Source organism: Phyllobates terribilis, unplaced genomic scaffold, assembly GCF_046119375.1.
Source record: "Phyllobates terribilis strain yellow unplaced genomic scaffold, ASM4611937v1 Scaffold_2__4_contigs__length_985480577, whole genome shotgun sequence".
Classification (NCBI taxonomy): Eukaryota; Metazoa; Chordata; class Amphibia; order Anura; family Dendrobatidae; genus Phyllobates; species Phyllobates terribilis.
Window position 1 is genome coordinate 931961845 of NW_027362762.1, and position 20002 is coordinate 931981846.

General features: G+C 45.5%; 1 protein-coding gene across 1 annotated transcript in view; it reads right to left on the reverse strand.

Annotated features, from left to right (window-relative positions):
• Positions 1-19724, reverse strand: part of MAP3K7CL (MAP3K7 C-terminal like) — a 75139-nt gene extending 55415 nt beyond the window's left edge. The window contains exons 1-2 of the mRNA XM_073670827.1: positions 19453-19724; positions 782-891 (exon numbers count right to left, since the gene is read on the reverse strand). Of these exons, the coding sequence (XP_073526928.1) occupies positions 782-851 (70 nt within the window). The 5' untranslated portion in view covers positions 852-891; positions 19453-19724. The remainder of the gene's footprint in view (positions 1-781; positions 892-19452) is intronic.
• Positions 19725-20002: the final 278 nt, after the last annotated feature.

The window sequence follows — 20002 nt, forward strand, 5'->3', positions numbered from 1 at the left end:
GATTGATAACTTTTCTATACATGGGCAGAAAGCGATCAATCAGTGGTGGGGGCGGGGTTATAAAGAGCTCAGCAGTCAGAAAACTGGTAGATCTGCAGCAGCTAAAGTGGTGATTTTATCAAAACTGCAGACAGCAGCCCAGAAAGTGACACATCGATGGAATCAGGGTCTCCGTCCCTACATCATGATGGGGGAGAAAAAACCTGGTGACAGATTCCCTTTAAGAACTTTTTGAGGTTCTGTGTCATATTCTCTATCTAAAAAAGGTAAAGTCTTAGAGACCCCTTTAGGCACTGTATTAGAGGTAATATGTAATACATTCTCATAGAGATTACAGATCATCGATGTGAGGACACACATAATCGGAGGGACCCTTTCACATGTTGTATTCAATGCACCATGCCATCTCTTTAAGGGTTTATTCCATATAATCTAAAGAAACTTTCAATCTAAGGAATCCTTTTTTTCCAATATCTGCTTAAAATATTCTCTCTTTGAAGCACAATTTTATTTTTATCATTTTCACCAGCTTATTCTTTGGCTTGGATAGACCCATCATCAAATTTTTATATTCTCTGCATGTTCCCTTTAAATATGATGAAAGTAACACTTCCATAAGCAGTGAATGAACGGAGCCTCGGCTCATACATATTTTATATTACAGGATTCATTATAAGGAATCCTTTGTGACAAATAGAGATAACGGATAGCAGATTTTATCCTCCATGGGATGTGTGGTCTGTTCCTTGTTCATTGAGGTAGAAGCAGATAAATGCAGTACCTGCGGAGTCATTAAGACTGAAGGAAATGCGCACAGGTTTATCAGCGGGGATTCTTGCCGTGGTGATCATGTGGGCACAATGACTTCAACCGCCTTTATCTGAAATAATACTGAAACGAGAAGAATAACACATAAACAATTGGTATGGCTGCAAAGAAAAACTCATTCTAAAACGCTGCAATGGAAATCTACAATGAGAGTGAAAAAGAAACAGAAGACACCATTGAAAAGGACATCTTTTTAACAAAAGCCACATTATAATCATGCGGCATAGTGTATGAAGGATTTAACTGAGCTAAGCACATGCATAGTTAAGAATATGTAGCACACAAGCACTCGAGTCAATGCCCCCTTTATGAGGTGAATAAAGAACATATTGCTCGCTATACATAACTAATGTTGTCATACAGCCCTCATAAATAAAGCTCTCATACTGTACACGGATCTAATATTGCCATAAAGAACTCAAACAATGTTGTCATTTTATGTATATAACTAATGTCACCAGATAGTACCCATAAATAATACTTTCATATTGTATACATAACTAATATCCCTATATAGTACTGAAGAATAGTGCTGTAATAATGTGCACAACTAATGTCACTATGCAGTACTTCTAAATGATGTTGTTATATTGTACACACAACTAATGTCACTATTCATCACTGATCAATAATGCTGTCAAAATGTACTCATAACTAATGTCACTATACTGTACTAATAAATTATGCTGTCATATTGTACACATAGCTAATATCACTATACAGTACTTATAAATAATTCTGTCATAACTAAAATCACTATACATTACTCATAAATAATAGTGTCGTGTTCAACTAATGTCACCATACAGTAATCATAAATAATGCTGTCATATTGTATACATAAATAATATTACTATACAGTACGTATAAATAATTCTGTCATATTATATTCCTAACTAAAATAACTATACATTACTCATAAATAAGTGTCGTTTTCAACACATAACTAATGTCACCATACAGTAATCATAAATAATGCTGTCATATTGTACACATAAATAATATTACTATACAGTACTTATAAATAATTCTGTCATATTGTATTCCTAACTAAAATAACTATACATTACTCATAAATAATGCTGTCATATTATACACATAACTAATGTCACCATACAGTAAGCACAAATAATGCTGTCATATTGCACACATAACTAATATCACCATACAGTACTCATAAATAATGCTGTGATATTGTACACATAACTAATGTGACCATACAGTACTCATAAATATTGGTGTCATAATGTACACAGAACTACGGTAATATTGTTATGCATAAATAACACTTGTCATGGAAATAGCGTCATCATAACCAAAAGTATTCCTATAAACAATAGTGCCAGCAGAGTGCTCCCTATAAAATGTCAAGGACAACAATATGAGCGATAGCGGTGTTGTAGGAGGAGCAGTATAGTGGTATTGTATTTAGTTGTTTAGAGCAGTAAATGGATAAATGCAGGGGTGGGCAGGCGGGGCATTTGCCCTCGTCCCAGCCAACAAAGAAGGCATCCTCGAACTGCCAAATGTGGTGGTCCTAAGTGTTTCCCAGTCAGGGGGTCATCAGCAGCATGATCAGGTCATTGGCTGCTGTGCTCATGTGACATAAAAATGTCAAGCAAGTACCGGGAAACCCGGCACCGACATCACTGGGAAGGCGCCAATGCGGGAGGTGAGTATAAGCTTTTCGTATTTTTACTCGGGGGAACATAGCAGTGGACATCCCCTTTAAAATACATGGGTATAATGATCAGAACTCTGTGTTGTAAAGATCAAATCACTTTTGACAGTTACATTATAATATCCTGTCTGCAAAAACAGGGCGCTCATTACATAAAGATTGTCCAGAATTAAAGCACGGAAGAATACCCAGACAAAAATAAGAAAAAGTATGAGCTGTGGACTTCTATTGTGCCTGTTCGTGACAACACTGGGTGACAACCAGAATGGCAACTATCACAGCTTCTTCAATGGTTGTGACTGCTAGCTCTCCTGGTCCCGGTGTACAGGCTCCTAGACTTTCTATTGAGTCCTTACACCATTCTGTGCGTGCAGGAGCAGAGCGCTTCTTCTTTCGGAGCAGCGCATCTGTGACAAGTGTTTTGAGTGAGCAATGGGAGTCTCAGGACCTGGACTTCCATTAATTTGCAAGACATGTCAAGCCCTGTCACAAACAGTATTAGAAAGAAACGTGTGGGTATTCTTTAAAATAGTGCACCACCTAAGGCCCCCTTCACACCTCCGTGTTTCTGGAACATGTGGCGTCCGTTTTCACATGTACCGGAGACACATACACACACGCACCCATTATAATCTATGATGCTACTTACATGTGACTCGCCCCCTGGGCCGTGGGGCACTCGGATCCGGGCAATAGGGAAACGGTGGGAGTAGTAGTGGCAACCCGGTTCCGTGGCTCAGGGTGGTCAGGCCAGTGGTAGTCTGTTATGCGCTGATGATTATGTCCGACTACGCCACCCGTGGATTGCGGTTATTAGGAACCACCGCTGCATGCAGACCGCTGGGGCTGATGAGGTGTGCAGCTAGGGTAGTGTGACTCCCCACGGGAAGAGTGCGGCCCCAGGGCAGTATAATGGATGGTGGGAGTGATGGTGGTGAGAGTCCCAGTACCGGTAGTGCTGGAGGCGCGAAGGAGCACACAGACAACAGGTTGCAGTCCAGGGTCTTTACTAGAACAGGTAAACTGACCCATAAACAGTCCCGGCTAGGAGGGGACCTGGATGTCTGAGAGCAATGGGGAAATTGGCCCTGGTCAGGGTGAGGGTGTAGGCCTACTGTGCTTTCTGTGCTCCTTCTGGCTATCTTCTCCTTATAGGGTAACAGCCCACGATTCCGAGCTTTCCGTGTACTCTCGCCTGTATGGCCTGCGACGTGGGTTCCTTTCTGCTCCCGGCCTGGTACGGCTTTACTGGTCCCTTCTGTTGTGGCAGAGCCTCCAGGTTTCTTAGGCCAAGGAACATACAGTCCCCTGCGGACTGGTTATCTGCTGTGGGATGTGGAATCCTCCCAGCCTCAGACACCAAAGTCTGGTAAATTAAGTCCTTTATCTGCCAAGACAGGCACACTTCGCCTCTTGTCTCTGGCTTATGGCTCTCCTTCTGCCACACTTCCTCTAAGGTGCAATACAACTTTCTGTCCCTGCTCTGCTCCGGGACAAGTCTCAGTACTGAGACAGGTCATCCAGTTCTCCCTAACCCTGCCCCCAGCACCAGCTTTTATAGGGGCAGCCTCCTCCCCCTACTGGCCTGAGACAGGAGGTACTGCATGCTAATGTTCCCCTGACTAGAGAACCTCCCCCTTGCTCTCAGACACAGCTTTATTACATTTTGTGGCATCCAGGCCAGGGTGACACACATGTCCGTGTGAACCACACAGAGACTTGTCCGTTTTTTATCGGCAGCACGGATCACACGGACCCTTACTAGTCTATGGGTCCATGTAAAACGTCAGTCGGTGATGACATCCGTGTGACGTGTGCCAGAATAGAATGCAGAATAGAAATTGAAATTTTTTAAATAATGTGCAAAGATGATAGATATAGATAGGTAATAGATAATCAGAACAATCAGGAAGAGTCGGGCAAAGCGCCAGAACTGGAGCATCTCATGTGATGCTTCACTTCTGGGGTGGCTGCGGGCTGGTATTTTTAGCCTGGGAAGGGCTCAATAACCATGGACCTTCCCAGCCTGATCATATCAGCTCTCAGCTATCTGATTTACCTCTGCTGGTTATGAAAAATAGGGGGGACCCCACATCATTTTTTTCATTTATTACTTATTTATGTGGCTTAAAGGGGTTTTCCCATGAAAGAAAGGTCATTTTAATCAATGGTTTGGTATTGTCATAATCATACTGACATGGAAAATCATATCTACAGGTCATTTTTTATTAAGTAATGAATGCTGTAAAAAAAAAAAACAATGGTGAAATTGCATTTTTTTACCATTCTATCCCACTTGGAACTTTTTCAGCTCATTATATAATAAAATGGTTGGTTTAATTCAAAACTTTAACTCATCCCCCCAAAAAAAACAAGCCCTCATCCTACTATGTCAACTGAAAAATAAAAAAGGTATGGCTCTTGAAGAGAAGGGAAAAATGCAAATGTAAAAAAAAAAATTATTGAAGTCACCTTTCATTATTTTTGATTTGTGGTATACACTGACATTTTTTTGTGCAAAACGCTTCAAAATGGTGCACATGGCTCATGAATTTGGAGCAAAAAAAATGTTCTTTAATGTGGTCTTTATCCAGTTTTTCCAACTTTTCAGAGCCAAAAGTCGCAAACCCTTTAAAATGTTGTATGTTTCCCTAAAAATGTGCTAAATCGAAAGCTTCCCCAGAAACCTTACTCCGAGCAGGGAATGTAGTAAAATGTGGCAAAAATTTTTTTAGAAAATGGTAACAGTTGCATTTCATGAGTCTGTCTAAAACATAAAAAGTGGCGCAAAACGTATAGAAAATAAAGTGCAAATGCTAAAGCCACTAAAAAGAAGAAAATGACTCCAGAAAACTGGAGAAAAGACAATGATGAATAAGAGTCTTTGTCATCTTCTTCATTTGTATACTCCTAAATAAAAATCTCAATGGCCATTAAGGATACCAATCCCATCCCCCTGACTTCGTTTTTCACAAAGCAATGCCTTATTTTCTTGAAGCAATTTATTTCTGACCTCTATCCGTAACAAGATGGGTTTAAAACACTTGTGAAGCTTCATCTATTATTCTAGAAGTGGAGGGATAAGAAATATTACCCAATTTATTTCCTGTCTGGCTGGTAAATACACGGCCCTTGTGTTTAATTACACTTGCTTCTTAATAAAATGAACCTGTTCTATCAAGTGCAACGTGATATCTAACGATGTCATTCTTGATATCTATGGGAGAGGTTATATAGAAGATTGTGGATATGCCCCTGCTTTAAAGGGATTGTCTATGTAACCCTATATGTCCTAAGGTCAATTAAAGATAATAAACAGGGTGCTTTACTTAGGACCCTACTATATCAGCAAGAGGGCAAATTGAGTAATAGCATGGCCTGAAGTCTACTCTACTGCTGATTGAAAAGGACTAGGGATGAGCGAACCCGTTGAAGTTCGGGTTCTAATACCCACCAAACTTTACTCCAAAGTTCGGTTCGGGCACCAGAACTGTACCCAAACTTGAACCTGAACCCGAACCTCATTGAAATCAATGGCGTCCCGAACTTTGGAGCTGGAAAATCTCTCTTTCTGTCTCTCTTTCTCGATCTCTCTCTCGATCTCTCTCTCTCGATGTCTTTTGATCTCTCTCTCTTTCTCTCGCTCTCAATCTCTCTTTCTCCATCTCGCTCTCTTGATCTCTCTCCATCTCTCTTGATCTCTCTCGATCTCTCTTTCTCAATCGCTCTCAATATCTCTCTCGATCTCTCTCTCTCGATCTCTCTCTCTTTCGATCTCTCTCGATCTATTTCGATCTCTCTCGATCTCTATCTCTCTCTCTTTCGATCTCTCAATCTCTCTCTCTTTCGATCTCTCAATCTCTCTCAATCTCTCTCTCTTTCGATCTCTCAATCTGTCTCGATCTCTCTCTCTTTCGATCTCTCTCTCAATCTCTCTCCCTTTCGATCTCTCTCGATCTCTCTCTTTCAATCTCTCTCTCGATCTCTCTCTCTCTCTCAATCTCTCAATCTCTCTCTATTTCGATCACTCTCTCTCGATCACTCTCTCTTTCGATCTCTCGATCTCTCTCTCTCTCGATCTCTCTCAATCTCTCTCTCTCTCGATCTCTCTCAATCTCTCTCAATCTCTCTCTCTTTCGATCTCTCAATCTCTCTCAATCTCTCTCTCTTTCGATCTCTCAATCTCTCTCTATTTCGATCTCTCAATCTCGATCACTCTCTCTTTCGATCTCTCTCTCGATCTCTCAATCTCTCTTGATCTCTCTTTTGATCTCTCTCGATCTCTCTCTCGATCTCTCTCTTTCGATCTCTCTCTCAATCTCTCTCGATCTCTCTCTTTCGATCTCTCTCTCAATCTCTCTCGATCTCTCTCTTTATCTCTCTCGATCTCGCTCTTGATCTCTTTCAATCTCTCTCGCGATCTCTTTCGAGCTCTCTTTCGATCTCTCTCGATCTCTCTGTTTTGATCTCTCTCGATCTCTCTCAATCTCTCTCTCTCTTTCGATCTCTCTCTCGATCTCTCTCAATCTCTCTCTCTCTTTCGATCTCTCTCTCTTTCGATCTCTCTCAATCTCTTTAGATCTCTCTCTTTCAATTTCTCTCTCTTTCAATTTCTCTCTCTTTTGATCTCTCTCTCTTTTGATCTCTCTCTCTTTTGATCTCTCTCTCTTTTGATCTCTCTCTCTTTCGATCTCTCTCTCTTTTGATCTTTCTCTTTTGATCTCTCTCAATCTCTCTCAATCTCTCTCTCTTTCGATCTCTGTCTCGCTCTCTTTCGATCTCTCTCGATCTCTTTCGATCTCTCTCTCTTTCGTTCTCTGTCTCGATCTCTTTCGATCTCTCTCTTTATTTATCTTTCTCAATCTCTTTCGATCTCGCTCTCAATCTCTCTCGATCTCTCTCTTGATCTCTTTCGATCTCTCTCGCGATCTCTTTCGATCTCTCTGTTTTGATCTCTCTCGATCTCTCTCAATCTCTCTCTCTTTCGATCTCTCTCTCTTTCGATTTCTCTCTCTTTCGATTTCTCTCTCTTTTGATCTCTCGATCTCTCTCAATCTCTCTCTCTTTCGATCTCTGTCTCGCTCTCTTTCGATCTCTCTCTCGATCTCTTTCGATCTCGCTCTCTTTCGATCTCTCTCTCTTTCGATCTCTCTCTTTTTTTATCTCTTTCTCAATCTCTTTCGATCTCGCTCTCAATCTCTCTCGATCTCTCTTTCGATCTCTCTCGATCTCTCTGTTTTGATCTCTCTCAATCTCTCTCTCTCTTTCGATCTCTCTCTCTTTCGATCTCTCTCTCTTTCGATCTCTCTCTCTTTCGATCTCTCTCTCTTTCGATTTCTCTCTCTTTTGATCTTTCTCTCTTTTGATCTCTCTCGATCTCTCTCAATCTCTCTCTCTTTCGATCTCTGTCTCTCTCTCTTTCGATCTCTCTCGATCTCTCTGTCTTTCGTTCTCTCTCTCTCTCTCTCTTTCGATCTCTCTCTCTTTCGATCTCTCTCTTTCGATCTCTGTCTCGCTCTCTTTCGATCTCTCTCGATCTCTCTCTCTTTTTTGATCTCTTTCTCAATCTCTTTCGATCTCGCTCTCAATCTCTCTCTCTCAATCTCTCTCTCAGTCTCTCTCAGTCTCTCTCTCAGTCTCTCTCTCAGTCTCTCTCTCAGTCTCTCTCTCAGTCTCTGTTGTTTCGATCTCTCTCTCAACTCCTGAACTATAAATCGGACTTCCACGAGAAGTCCGTGTTCTGAGTTCAGCACCGGACACTAGGTGTCCAGTACCAACCGCAAACTTTACAGTTCGGATTTGCTCATCTCTAAAAGGGATCTGATTTTGCTATGGAAATAATTATCTTGGGAAGATCCCTTTAATTAGGTCCCTAATGGAAGATCTGGAAGACATAAGTCATTGGACAAAGCATTTTTGCCCATGGGACACATTTGTTGTAAACAAACTATAACTTTGTTACGAGTCCGGGTGGTGGAACCTCTGTGCTTCGGTGCAAGGAGGGACCAGAGGGGCGTGACTAAGTGCCTACTTGGCCTGACCCAGGTCACACGGCAGCTTAGTCGACTCCGTGAACCAGGGAGGGACCGGGTAGGTGAACCAGGTGCCACTCTGGGACCGGCCTGTCGGTCCAGGTCCGACAGGAAGACGCCGGACGTGGACCGCAGCGGTGAGAGGAACGGCGTCTCTGCCCAGCAGGAGGCAGAGACGCCGGTGCTACAGTACCCCCCCCCCCTTTACGTGCCCTCTTCTTTAGGCCTGTGAGAGTTTTTTTAAGAAGATGAGGGGCATGAATGTTCTCCCTGGGTTCCCAAGACCTCTCCTCCTGGCCAAACCCCTTCCAATACACAAGAAAGAAAGTCTTCCCTCTTACCCTCTTGGTGGCCAAAATGTTCTCTACCTCAAAGACGTCCTCAACGGAGACTGGAGCTGGGGTGGTACCTGGATCGTCAGAGAAAGAATTAAGAACAACTGGTTTGAGGAGAGATACATGAAAGGAGTTGGAAATCCGTAAGGTGACCGGGAGTTTCAACTTGTAAGCCACTGGGTTAATTTGGTTCAGAACCTCGAACGGACCGATGAACCGAGGACCCAACTTATATGATGGTATCTTGAGACGGACATATTTGGAGGAGAGCCAGACTTTGTCTCCCGGGCGGAATTGAGGTGGATCCAGACGTCTCTTATCAGCATGCTTCTTCATCCGCTCAGAGGACTGAATAAGCGCAGATCTAGTGTTCTCCCAAATCAAGGAAAATTCACTGACGAGAGACTCCGTGGCAGGATTGTCCACTGAAGCGGAGACGGGAAACGGAATCCGGGGTTGTCGACCATAGACCACAAAAAACGGGGATTTAGAAGAAGACTCGCTCTCATGGTTGTTATAAGAGAACTCAGCCCAGGGCAGGAGCTCAACCCAATCGTTATGGTGAGCGTTGACAAAGTGCAAAAGAAAACTGGTAAGGATCTGGTTGATACGTTCCACTTGACCATTGGACTGAGGATGATAAGCAGAAGAGAAATCCAAAGAGACATCCAGCAGCTTGCACGTAGCTCTCCAGAAGCGCAAAGTGAACTGAACCCCGCGATCAGACACAATGTGGAGGGGTAGGCCATGAAGACGGAAGATGTGATGGATGAAGTCCTTAGCCAGAACAGATGCAGATGGAAGACCAGGCAGAAGGATGAAGTGGGCCATTTTAGAAAAGTGGTCAGCAACCACCCAAATGACAGTACAACCAGCAGAAACAGGGAGATCCGTGATGAAGTCCATAGCAATGTGTTGCCATGGAGAGGAAGGCACGGGTAGAAGAAGGAGGCGGCCGGCTGGAAGGTGCCTGGGAACCTTGTTACAGGCACAAGAGGAACAAGCCGCGACAAAGTCCGCAACATCCTTGCGCAGGGAAGGCCACCAGTAATGTCAGGCGATGAGCAGAAAGGTCTTCCTCTGGCCAGCATGACCGGCTAGTTTGGATGAATGGCCCCAGAGTAAAACCTTCTTTCGATCCGGAACCGCTACAAAGGTCTTACCGGGTGGAAGATGACACAGATCCAACGGAGCAACAGTCATCACTTTGGAGGGGTCAATGTTATGTAGAGGCTCCTCCTCTTGGTTGGAAGACAGGAATGAGCGGGATAGAGCATCAGCTTTATTGTTCTTTTCAACCGGGCGGTAATGCAGAGTGAAGCAGAATCTGGCAAAGAATAGAGACTACCTGGCCTTACGCGGATTTAGTCTTTGGGCGTACTGCAAATAAGCGAGGTTTTTGTGGTCAGTGTAGATGACCACCGGGTGCAGAGCCCCCTCCAGCAAGTAGCGCCATTTCTCCAGCGCTAATTTGATGGCCATCAGCTCACGATCTCCTATGGAGTAATTGCGAGGAGAAGAGCTTGGAGAAGAAGCCGCAGGTTACCATTCTCCCGGACGAGGATTTCTGGGTGAGCACTGCTCCGACTCCGGAGGAGGAAGCAACCTCCAGGAAGAACTGCTTGTTGCAATCCGGACGGTGCAGCACAGGAGCGGAAGAGAAGGCTTGTTTAAGGCAGACAAAGGCCTTCTCCACTTCGGAAGGCCAGTCCCTGGGATTTCCTCCTTTACAGGTGAGAGCGGAGATGGGAGCAGTCTGGGAGGAGAAATGAGGACTGAAGAGGTGGTAATAGTTTGCGAAGCCCAGGAATCGCTGAATCGCCTTCAACCCCTCCGGTCAGGACCACGTTAAGACGGCAGACACCTTCTCGGGATCCATCCGCAGACCAGTCTAGGAGATAATATAGCCCAGGAACAGTAGGGAGGTCTGCTCAAAGAGGCATTTCTCGAATTTAGCGTATAGGCGATTCTTCCGGAGTCTTAGCAGAACCCGACGAACATCCCTCCGGTGTGAAGGCAGATCCAGAGAGAAAACCAAGATATCGTCCAGGTACACCACCATGCAAGAATACAGGAGATCACGGAAGATGTCGTTAACCAGCTCCTGGAAGACGGCTGGAGCATTACAGAGACCAAAGGGCATTAAGCGGTATTCGTAGTGACTGTCCCGGGTGTTGAATGCCGTCTTCCACTCGTCTCCCTGGCGGATCCGGACCAAATTGTACGCCCCACGAAGATCGAGCTTGGTGAAGATCTTTGCGCCTTTAAGGTAGTCAAACAGCTCCGAGATGAGAGGCAGGGGGTACTTATTTTTGATGGTAATCAATACAGGGACATAGAGAGCCGTCTTTCTTCTTGACGAAGAAGAATCCTGCTCCAGCCGGAGAGGTGGATTTCTGGATAAATCCCCTAGCAAGATTTTTTTCTATGTACTCAGACATGGCCCGGGTCTCAGCCAGCGACAAGGGGTAGATTCGTCCGCGGGGAGGCGAAGCACCAGGTACCAGGTCGATGGGGCAATCATATGGCCTATGAGGTGGTAGTGTCTCCGCTTCCTTTTTGTCAAAGACGTCCGCATAGGACCAGTAGGGTGTCGGCAGGCCAGGTAGATTAGCCGGAGTAGAAGGGGGTCAAGCAGGATGAACCGGAACCAGGCAGGACTCATGGCATTCCTGACCCCAACGGAGCACTTCACCAGATCTCCAATTCAGGACGGGCTCATGTCTTTGTAACCAGGGTAGACCAAGCAAGAGGGGGTGAGAGAGACCAGACAGCACATGAAAGGAGATCTTCTCCGAGTGCAGCATTCCCACCTGAAGGGTTACAGGCTCAGTGACGAGCAAGATGGTTTCCGGAAGAAGCCTCCCATCCACGGAGGCAGCCGCCAACGGTTCAGCCAGACATATGGTAGGAATCTGATACCGCTCCACAACAGCCTGTTGAATGAGATTTTCAGCGGCTCCGGAATCCAGATGGGCAATCTCGAAGAAGCGGGTCTCACCACTGGGAATAGAAACAGACAGAGTCAAGGAAGGAGAGGATTTTCTCTTGCCTAGGACGACAACTCTGAGCGGTCCTTGACCATCTTGGTTTGGTCAATTTGCATTGGCTCAGGCAAACGTTCCCAGGGAATTGCTGGTTGCGAGGCTGGCCTTTGGAATGTGGGAGCGAGATGGGGAAATCTTCTCTCCCTGGTAGTCTCCTTAGTACGTTCCAGAAAACGGATGTCAATCCGGGTAGCTAATGACACTAGGTCGTCCAGGGTGGAAGGGATGTCACGACCGGCTAGCTCATCCTTGATCCGTCCGGAAAGACCCTCCCAAAAGGCGGACACCAGGGCCTCGTTGTTCCAGGCAAGTTCAGATGCGAGGGTTCGGAAACGTATGGCATACTGGCCCACAGTGAGACTCCCTTGGCGGAGACAGAGAAGTGAGGAGGCAGTAGAAGATTTTCATCCGGGCTCATCGAAGACCTTCTGGAAGGCAGCGAGGAAAGCCACAGAGGGTTTAGCCATGCCAATGCCTCCCCGGTGAGGTGAGACATGATGAACGCCACCTTGGCCCGGTCGGAGGTGAACTGGTGAGCCAGGAGTTCAAAGTGCACCGTGCACTGATTTATGAAGCCCCGGCATAAGGCAGTGTCACCACCAAAACGTGGAGGCGCAGAGAGCCGGGGTCCAAAGTCGGGTGCCACAGCGCCATTGGGTGCAGGTGCCGCTTGGCTAGAGACCGACACAGACAGGGTGGACAGCGTGTCCAAGCGGGAGTTGGGAGTTAACAGTCCACAGATAGGACAGGATAGTTTCCTGTTGGGATCTCTGACGCGAGACCTGCTGGTACAAGTCAGAGAGCGAAGGAGCATGGGGGCCACCGGGTTCCATGGCCTGTGCAAACTGTTACGGATCAAGGTGGTGGAACCTCTGTGCTTCGGTGCAAGGAGGGACCAGAGGGGCGTGACTAAGTGCCTACTCGGCCCGACCCAGGTCACACGGCGGCTTAATCAACTCTGTGAACCAGGGAGGGACCGGACAGGTGAACCAGGTGCCACTCTGGGACCGACCTTGAGTGAGAGAAGGCGACTCCCACGGGTCAGATGACAGGAGCTGACCGGTACAGCAGATAAGCATGGCAGGCAGGCTGGCAGGTGGTCCAGGTAGATAAGCAGGCAGGTACGGCTAATAGCCAGACAGGCTCTCTGGGTAGGCAAGCAGGCGGGCACGACAGGTACTTGGCAGGTGCTCCGGGTTGGCAGGCTGGCGGGCATGGCAGGTAACTGGCAGGTGCTCCAGGTAGACAGGCTGGCGGGCACGGCAGGTGACTGGCAGGTGCTCCAGGTAGGCAGGCTGGCGGGCACAGCAGGTAACTGGCAGGTGCTCCAGGTAGACTGGCTGGCGGACACAGCAGGTAACTGGCAGACTGGCGGGCTGGACTGTTAGACAGACTGGCGGGCTGGACTGTTAGACAGACTGGCGGGCTGGACTGTTAGACAGACTGGCGGGCTGGACTGTTAGACAGACTGGCGGGCTGGACTGTTAGACAGACTGGCGGGCTGGACTGTTAGACAGACTGGCGGGCTGGACTGTTAGACAGACTGGCGGGCTGGACTGTTAGACAGACTGGCGGGCTGGACTGTTAGACAGACTGGCGGGCAGGACTGTTAGACAGACTGGCGGGCAGGACTGTTAGACAGACTGGCGGGCTGGACTGTAGACAGACTGGCGGGCTGGACTGTTAGACAGACTGGCGGGCTGGACTGTTAGACAGACTGGCGGGCTGGACTGTTAGACAGACTGGCGGGCAGGACTGTTAGACAGACTGGCGGGCAGGACTGTTAGACAGACTGGCGGGCAGGACTGTTAGACAGACTGGCGGGCTGGACTGTAGACAGACTAGCGGGCTGGACTGACAGGCAGCGGGACCTGAGGGCTGAAGCAAGTGTTATCAAATGGAACAACAGCCTTGCACAGGCACCTCCACTTTGGAGGAGGTGCCTTATATAGGAGAAGTCCTCCGGCCATTGGCCGGGGACTTTTTAGGACGGCGCGCGCGGCCCCTTTAAGAGGGAGGGAGCGTGCGCACGACTTAAGCACAGTGACGGGAAGCTCCGCGGGGGAGCAGGAATACGCCGGACCTGGACCGCGGTGGTGAGGAGACAGAGACGCCGGTGCTACTAAAGGCCACCATATACCGTACATTAGATAAAAGTAGGTCAAACCTGACGATTTTGGCAGGATCAGTCGACCATCTAAAATGTATGAGGGCCTCCTGACTCCCTCTTGACAGATGATGGGGGAGAGAAGGATCCGGTCTGTTTTATTTCAACTGGTAGTCCTTTTGCTCGCAGAGGAGATAACCCGCCGCCATAGGATTCTGGCAGTGACTTTCTCATTGGGAAAGCGCGGGGTGGGTGCTGGGTGTGATGTGGGGGGTAACCCCGCCCACAACCCAGCAGCCACCGCAGGGACCCCAGCGCTGAGTCACGCCTCCCTTGTCGTGGGGTCACGTGATGCCTGCGAGCGGCCACAGATAGCGCTACTCACAGGCATTATCAGCAACACAAGGTATTTACCATAAGTCTTAGGGGCCCCGGGGGGATACATTGGGGGAGGAAAAATAAAGTACTGGACAACTTCTTTAACACTGTCTAAAGGAAAAAATGTCTTTGTTGGCCATAGCAACCAATCACAGCTCAGCTTTCATTTTAAAATTGCTGTTTGAAAAAAAAAAGCTGACCTGATTGGTTGCTACGGGCAACTTTTATCTATTGTATTGTGTCTAATTTATCTATCAATTTATAATATATCTATCTATAATGTATATACACTACTCAAAAAAATAAAGGGAAAACTCAAATAACACATCCTAGATCTGAATGAATGAAATATTCTCATTGAATATTTTGTTCTGTACAAAGTTGAATGTGCTGACAACAAAATCACACAAAAATCATCAATGGAAATAAAATTTATTAAGCAATGGAGGCCTGGATTTGGAGTCACCCCAAAATTAAAGTGGAAAAACACACTACAGGCTGATCCAACTTTGATGTAATGTCCTTAAAACAAGTTATAATGAGGCTCAGTATTGTGTGTGGCCTCCACGTGCCTGTATGACCTCCCTACAACGCCTGGGCATGCTCCTGATGAGGTTGCGGATGGTCTCCTGTGGGATCTCCTCCCAGACCTGGACTAAAGCATCCACCAACTCCTGGACAGTCTGTGGGGTAACGTGACGTTGGTGGATGGAGCGAGACATGATGTCCCAGATGTGCTCAATCGGATTCAGGTCTGGGGAATGGGCGGGCCAGTCCATAGCTTCAATGACTTCATCTTGCAGGAACTGCTGACACACTCCAGCCACATGAGGTCTGGCATTGTCCTGCATCAGGAGGAACCCAGGGCCAACCGCACCAGCATATGGTCTCACAAGGGGTCTGAGGATCTCATCTCGGTACCTAATGGCAGTCAGGCTACCTCTGGCGAGCACATGGAGGGCTGTGCGGCCCTCCAAAGAAATGCCACCTCACACCCTTACTGACCCACTGCCAAACCGGTCATGCTGAAGGATGTTGCAGGCAGCAGATCGCTCTCCACGGCGTCTCCAGACTCTGTCACGTCTGTCACATGTGCTCAGTGTGAACCTGCTTTCATCTGTGAAGAGCACAGGGCGCCAGTGGCGACTTTGCCAATCCTGGTGTTCTGTGGCAAATGCCAAGTGTCCTGCACGGTGTTGGGCTGTTAACACAACCCCCATCTGTGGACATCGGGTCCTCATACCACCCTCATGGAGTCGCTTTCTAACCATTTGTGCAGACACATGCACATTTGTGGCCTGCTGGACGTCATTTTGCAGGGCTCTGGCAGTGCTCCTCCTGTTCCTCCTTGCACAATGGAGGAGGTAACGGTCCTGCTGCTGGGTTGTTGTCCTCCTACGGCCCCCTCCACATCTCCTGGTATCTGCTCCATACTCTGGACACTGTGCTGACAGACACAGCTACCCTTCTTGCCACAGCTCGCACTGATGTGTCATCCTGGATGAACTGCACTACCTGAGCAACTTCTGTGGGTTGTACTGTAGACACCGCCTCATGCTACTGTACCTCTAGGGGTGAGAGCAATGGCAAAATGACCAAAAGAACAGCCAAAAAGGATGAGAACAGAGAAATGGTCTGTGGTCACCACCTGCAGAACCACTCCTTTATAGGGGGTATCTTGCTAATTTCCTATCATTTCTACCAGTTGTCTGTTCCATTTGCACAACAGCAGGAGAAACTGATTCACAATCAGTGTTGATTCATAACTGGACAGGTAGATTGCACAGAAGTGTGATTGACTTGGAGTTACATTGTGTTGTTTAAGTGTTCCCTTTATTTTTTTGAGCAGTGTATATATAGATAGATAGATAGATAGATACACGGTATATGTGTCCTACTTTTTTCTCATTGGGGATCCAATATTGCCCATTCTAGTGGCTGACACTGACAAAAAATGATGAAAATCGGAACCACGCGAGAATAAACTGATGCGTAAATTCTCTAACAAAACTGCATCAAACTGGCCTGTGTAAACCTGGCAATGAATTGTGTTTTTTCAGTGATATCTAGAAGATTTTGCTAAAAAAACAAAAATTTATAAAAACACCACACATACATACCACATGTTGAAAACACCACTGACCCAAAAAAACTACTAAAGCCAGTAAAAACACTATACAAAAAACCCATCCAAACTGTCTAAAATAAACACAGTCTTTGTTGTCCACAGCAACGAATCAGAGCTCACCTTTCATTTTTTAAACAGCTCTGGTAAAATGATCCGATTATTTTCGGACGAGTGCTATCAGTGGTTTTCACTATGATATTCTATGGGGCTGTGCACATGGCCTATTTTTTTCCTTGGACCAAGTGGTCTGCCGAAAATATCAGTGACATGTCCGATTTTGATCCCAGCATTGGATCAAAGTTGGCCATGCAAGTCTATGGTCTGTGAAAAAAATTGGACCGCACTCAGATGTCATCTGAGTGGGGTCCGATTTTTTACAGACTGTCAGAATGAGGGTGGAGATACTTTTTTTTTTCCTCCCTGTACGAGAAATACAGAAGATGCTCGGACCAGATTCTGGTCAAACTCTGATCAAAAAAATTGATCCTTTTTTCTTTTACGTAACAAATTCGGATGTGTGAATGAGCCTTTACCCTTTAAGCTAGGTTCACAAACTTATTTTTTTGTGCAAATTTTTGTCCAAAGTTCAGAGTCCGGAGAGGAGAGAGAGATTTTCCAGCTCCAAAGTTTGGGTCCCCATTGATTTCAATGGGGTTCGGGTTCTGCTTAAATTTTGGGTAGAGTTCTGGAAACCAAGCCGAACTTTGGACTAAAGTTCGATCAAACCCGAACTTCCATGGGTCCGCTCATCCATGGTAAGGGCTCATTCAATTCTCCTTGATTCTCGTAAATCACGGATAAAACCCATTATTTTCTATAGGGTTTTCACATGTGGTCCACAAAAATAAACAAAATCTTTTCTGTTCATGATCAGAGTCTAGAATCAAACTTGCCAATGCAAGGATCAAACGTGCCAATGCAAGGATCAAACGTGCCAATGCAAGGATCAAACGTGCCAATGCAAGGATCAAACGTGCCAATGCAAGGATCAAACGTGCCAATGCAAGTTTGTGAAAAACTCGGCCAGCATTAAGACGCCATCCTAGTCGCATCCTGATGCTGTAGATTTTTATTTTTGTCTGCTAGGACAACTTTCAGAAACCTTTGAGGGTAAAAATGGACCAAACACTGAGGAAAATCAGACGTATACTTGCATTCGAGAAAAATGACTAATGTCTGAATGATCCCTTATTCTACTATTTTTCGGCACTGTTTAGCGGTACATATAAATTGCAGCGTAATTTATATAATTTTTTTCAACCCAACATATAGAAAAAAAATACAGTTTTTTCTTTCTTTTTCACATTTCACACTAAATTTGTTAAACTAATTCTTTAGGCTATTATAGTCATGTGGATACCTAACATTTTATTTTTATGTTTTAAATACGTAATCAAATAGAACAAAAACTTTAAACAAGTGAATCAATCTAATTCTTTTTATATTATATATATCTTTTTTATTTGATTTAGTTTACTTTGCTGAGTTTATTTGTATTAGAATGTTTTATTTTTTTATTTTATTTAGTATATGTTTTCTTTTTTCCCCATTTTTTCCAATTGATGCCCTTGAACCGATTTTGATCAGTTAGCACAGTTTTGAGAACGGGAACCCGAACTGCTTCTGCTAAGTCTTTATTCACACATCAGTATTTTTGATCAGTATTTGTATACCAAATCCAGGAGTGTCTGCAAAATACAGTTCAGATATCAATCTTTCAATTATAGTTTTTCGCTATAACTTCCACACCTGGTTTTGGCATCCAAACACTGATGGAAAATACTGACGTGTGACTAAGCCCTTTAATTGCAGTAATCAGAGCTTTAGGTTGGTGCCCACTATGCGTTTTTCAAGCGTTTTTGATGTGGAATTTCTGCAGCGGATTTTAAAAACACTTGGTAATCCATGCCCCATTGTCTCCAATGAAAATCCGCATGTTCTGTGCACACACTGCGGAATTCTCCGCAGCAGATTTTCTGTGCGGAAAAATCCGCAGCATGTCCATTATTTGTGCATTTCCACATGCGGATTTGACTACTCCATGCATTTGAAAAACGCAAGTCAAATCCGCATGGAAAAACGCTGCAAAAACGCTTAAAAAATGGTGGAAAATCCCCAAGCGTTTTTACTGCCAAGGACATGCAGAAACACATGCAGAAACGCTGCGGAAATTTTCTGCATCGTGGGCACATAGCCTTAATAACATGCTATTCATTTAAAAGGAGCGGTTTTAAGGCCTCATTCACATATACCCATTATAGTCTATTGGGTTATTCACGTTTTTTTTTTTTATTGCACCAATTTTAAAGATCTCTGAGTTTTTTTTATCTGATTTGGATAAAACTTGCCCTTTCAAGTGAATGGGTTCATGAAAAAGTAGATATCATTCCGAAGCCATCTATTCGTCTGGTGTTTTTTTTACTGTTTAATGTGTAGGAGAAGCTTGGAAATGTTTCCATTATTTTTCATAAGATAAAAAAGACACCAAACTGATGGTAAAAACGGACACACAGATCAAAAATGGATGAAAATAGGATCCAGCGCATTAATATAAAACAGTCCAATTTTTCTTAAAAGCAAAAAAAAAAAAGTTGTCTGAATGAGGCCTAATGTTGCAAAAATTGCAATTAATATTCTGCACACTACATCTGAATGGGGCTGTTTCTGCAGCAGGTGCATGGATTTCTGCAAGCCCTATCAAATAAATACAACAGTCACTGTCATTTCTGCAACCGATCTGCTGCGTGTGAATTTACCCTAATCATATGGAGCTGATAAACCCCTGCAAGCTCCAGCCATTCGACACTAAACAACTGTCCACAATTTTGCCATCTGCTCGTCTGCAAAATCTATATCCCAGCAGAGATTAAGTGATGTTCCATCCCTCCGGACCAGTGTCCACACCTGTTGCCTTACCTCACTCACCCGGCCGGGTGTGCACTTCAGTAATCCTAGGTCAGCCACTTCCTTGGCTGGTCCTTGTCTTTCCGAAGAAAAAAAGTCAATGGAAGTAAAGTCTGCTCTTGCTGCATAGTAACATTGAGAAGGCTTGAGAGGCAGGGACAGCTGTCAGGGCAGCATTAGGCTACCTGCAATTGTCACTTTCCATGAAGGACCCTCAGCCTTTTTCCGCTGCTCTCTCCTTATCCCACTTCGCCTTCTTTCCTCCTGGTTTAGTATGTTGTCACACTTTAAGGAGGTGGGGGGGGGGGGGGGGGGGGTTGAAAACTCTATGTCAAGTCTTAAAAAAAAAAAAAGTGACAAACCCTGGGAGTTCAAGGCTTTTAATTCATTAGTCCTGGCAAACCTAAAATACAAACAGACTTACTTCACTGGGCAAGAATGTTTACAGCATGACCCAATCAGCGGCTGCGTCTATTCCAGCTAGCTGGCAAAGATAGAGTGACTACACTCAGCAGATCTGTCTGGGGCGGCAATCACTCAAGTATGACATAGTCAACTTGGA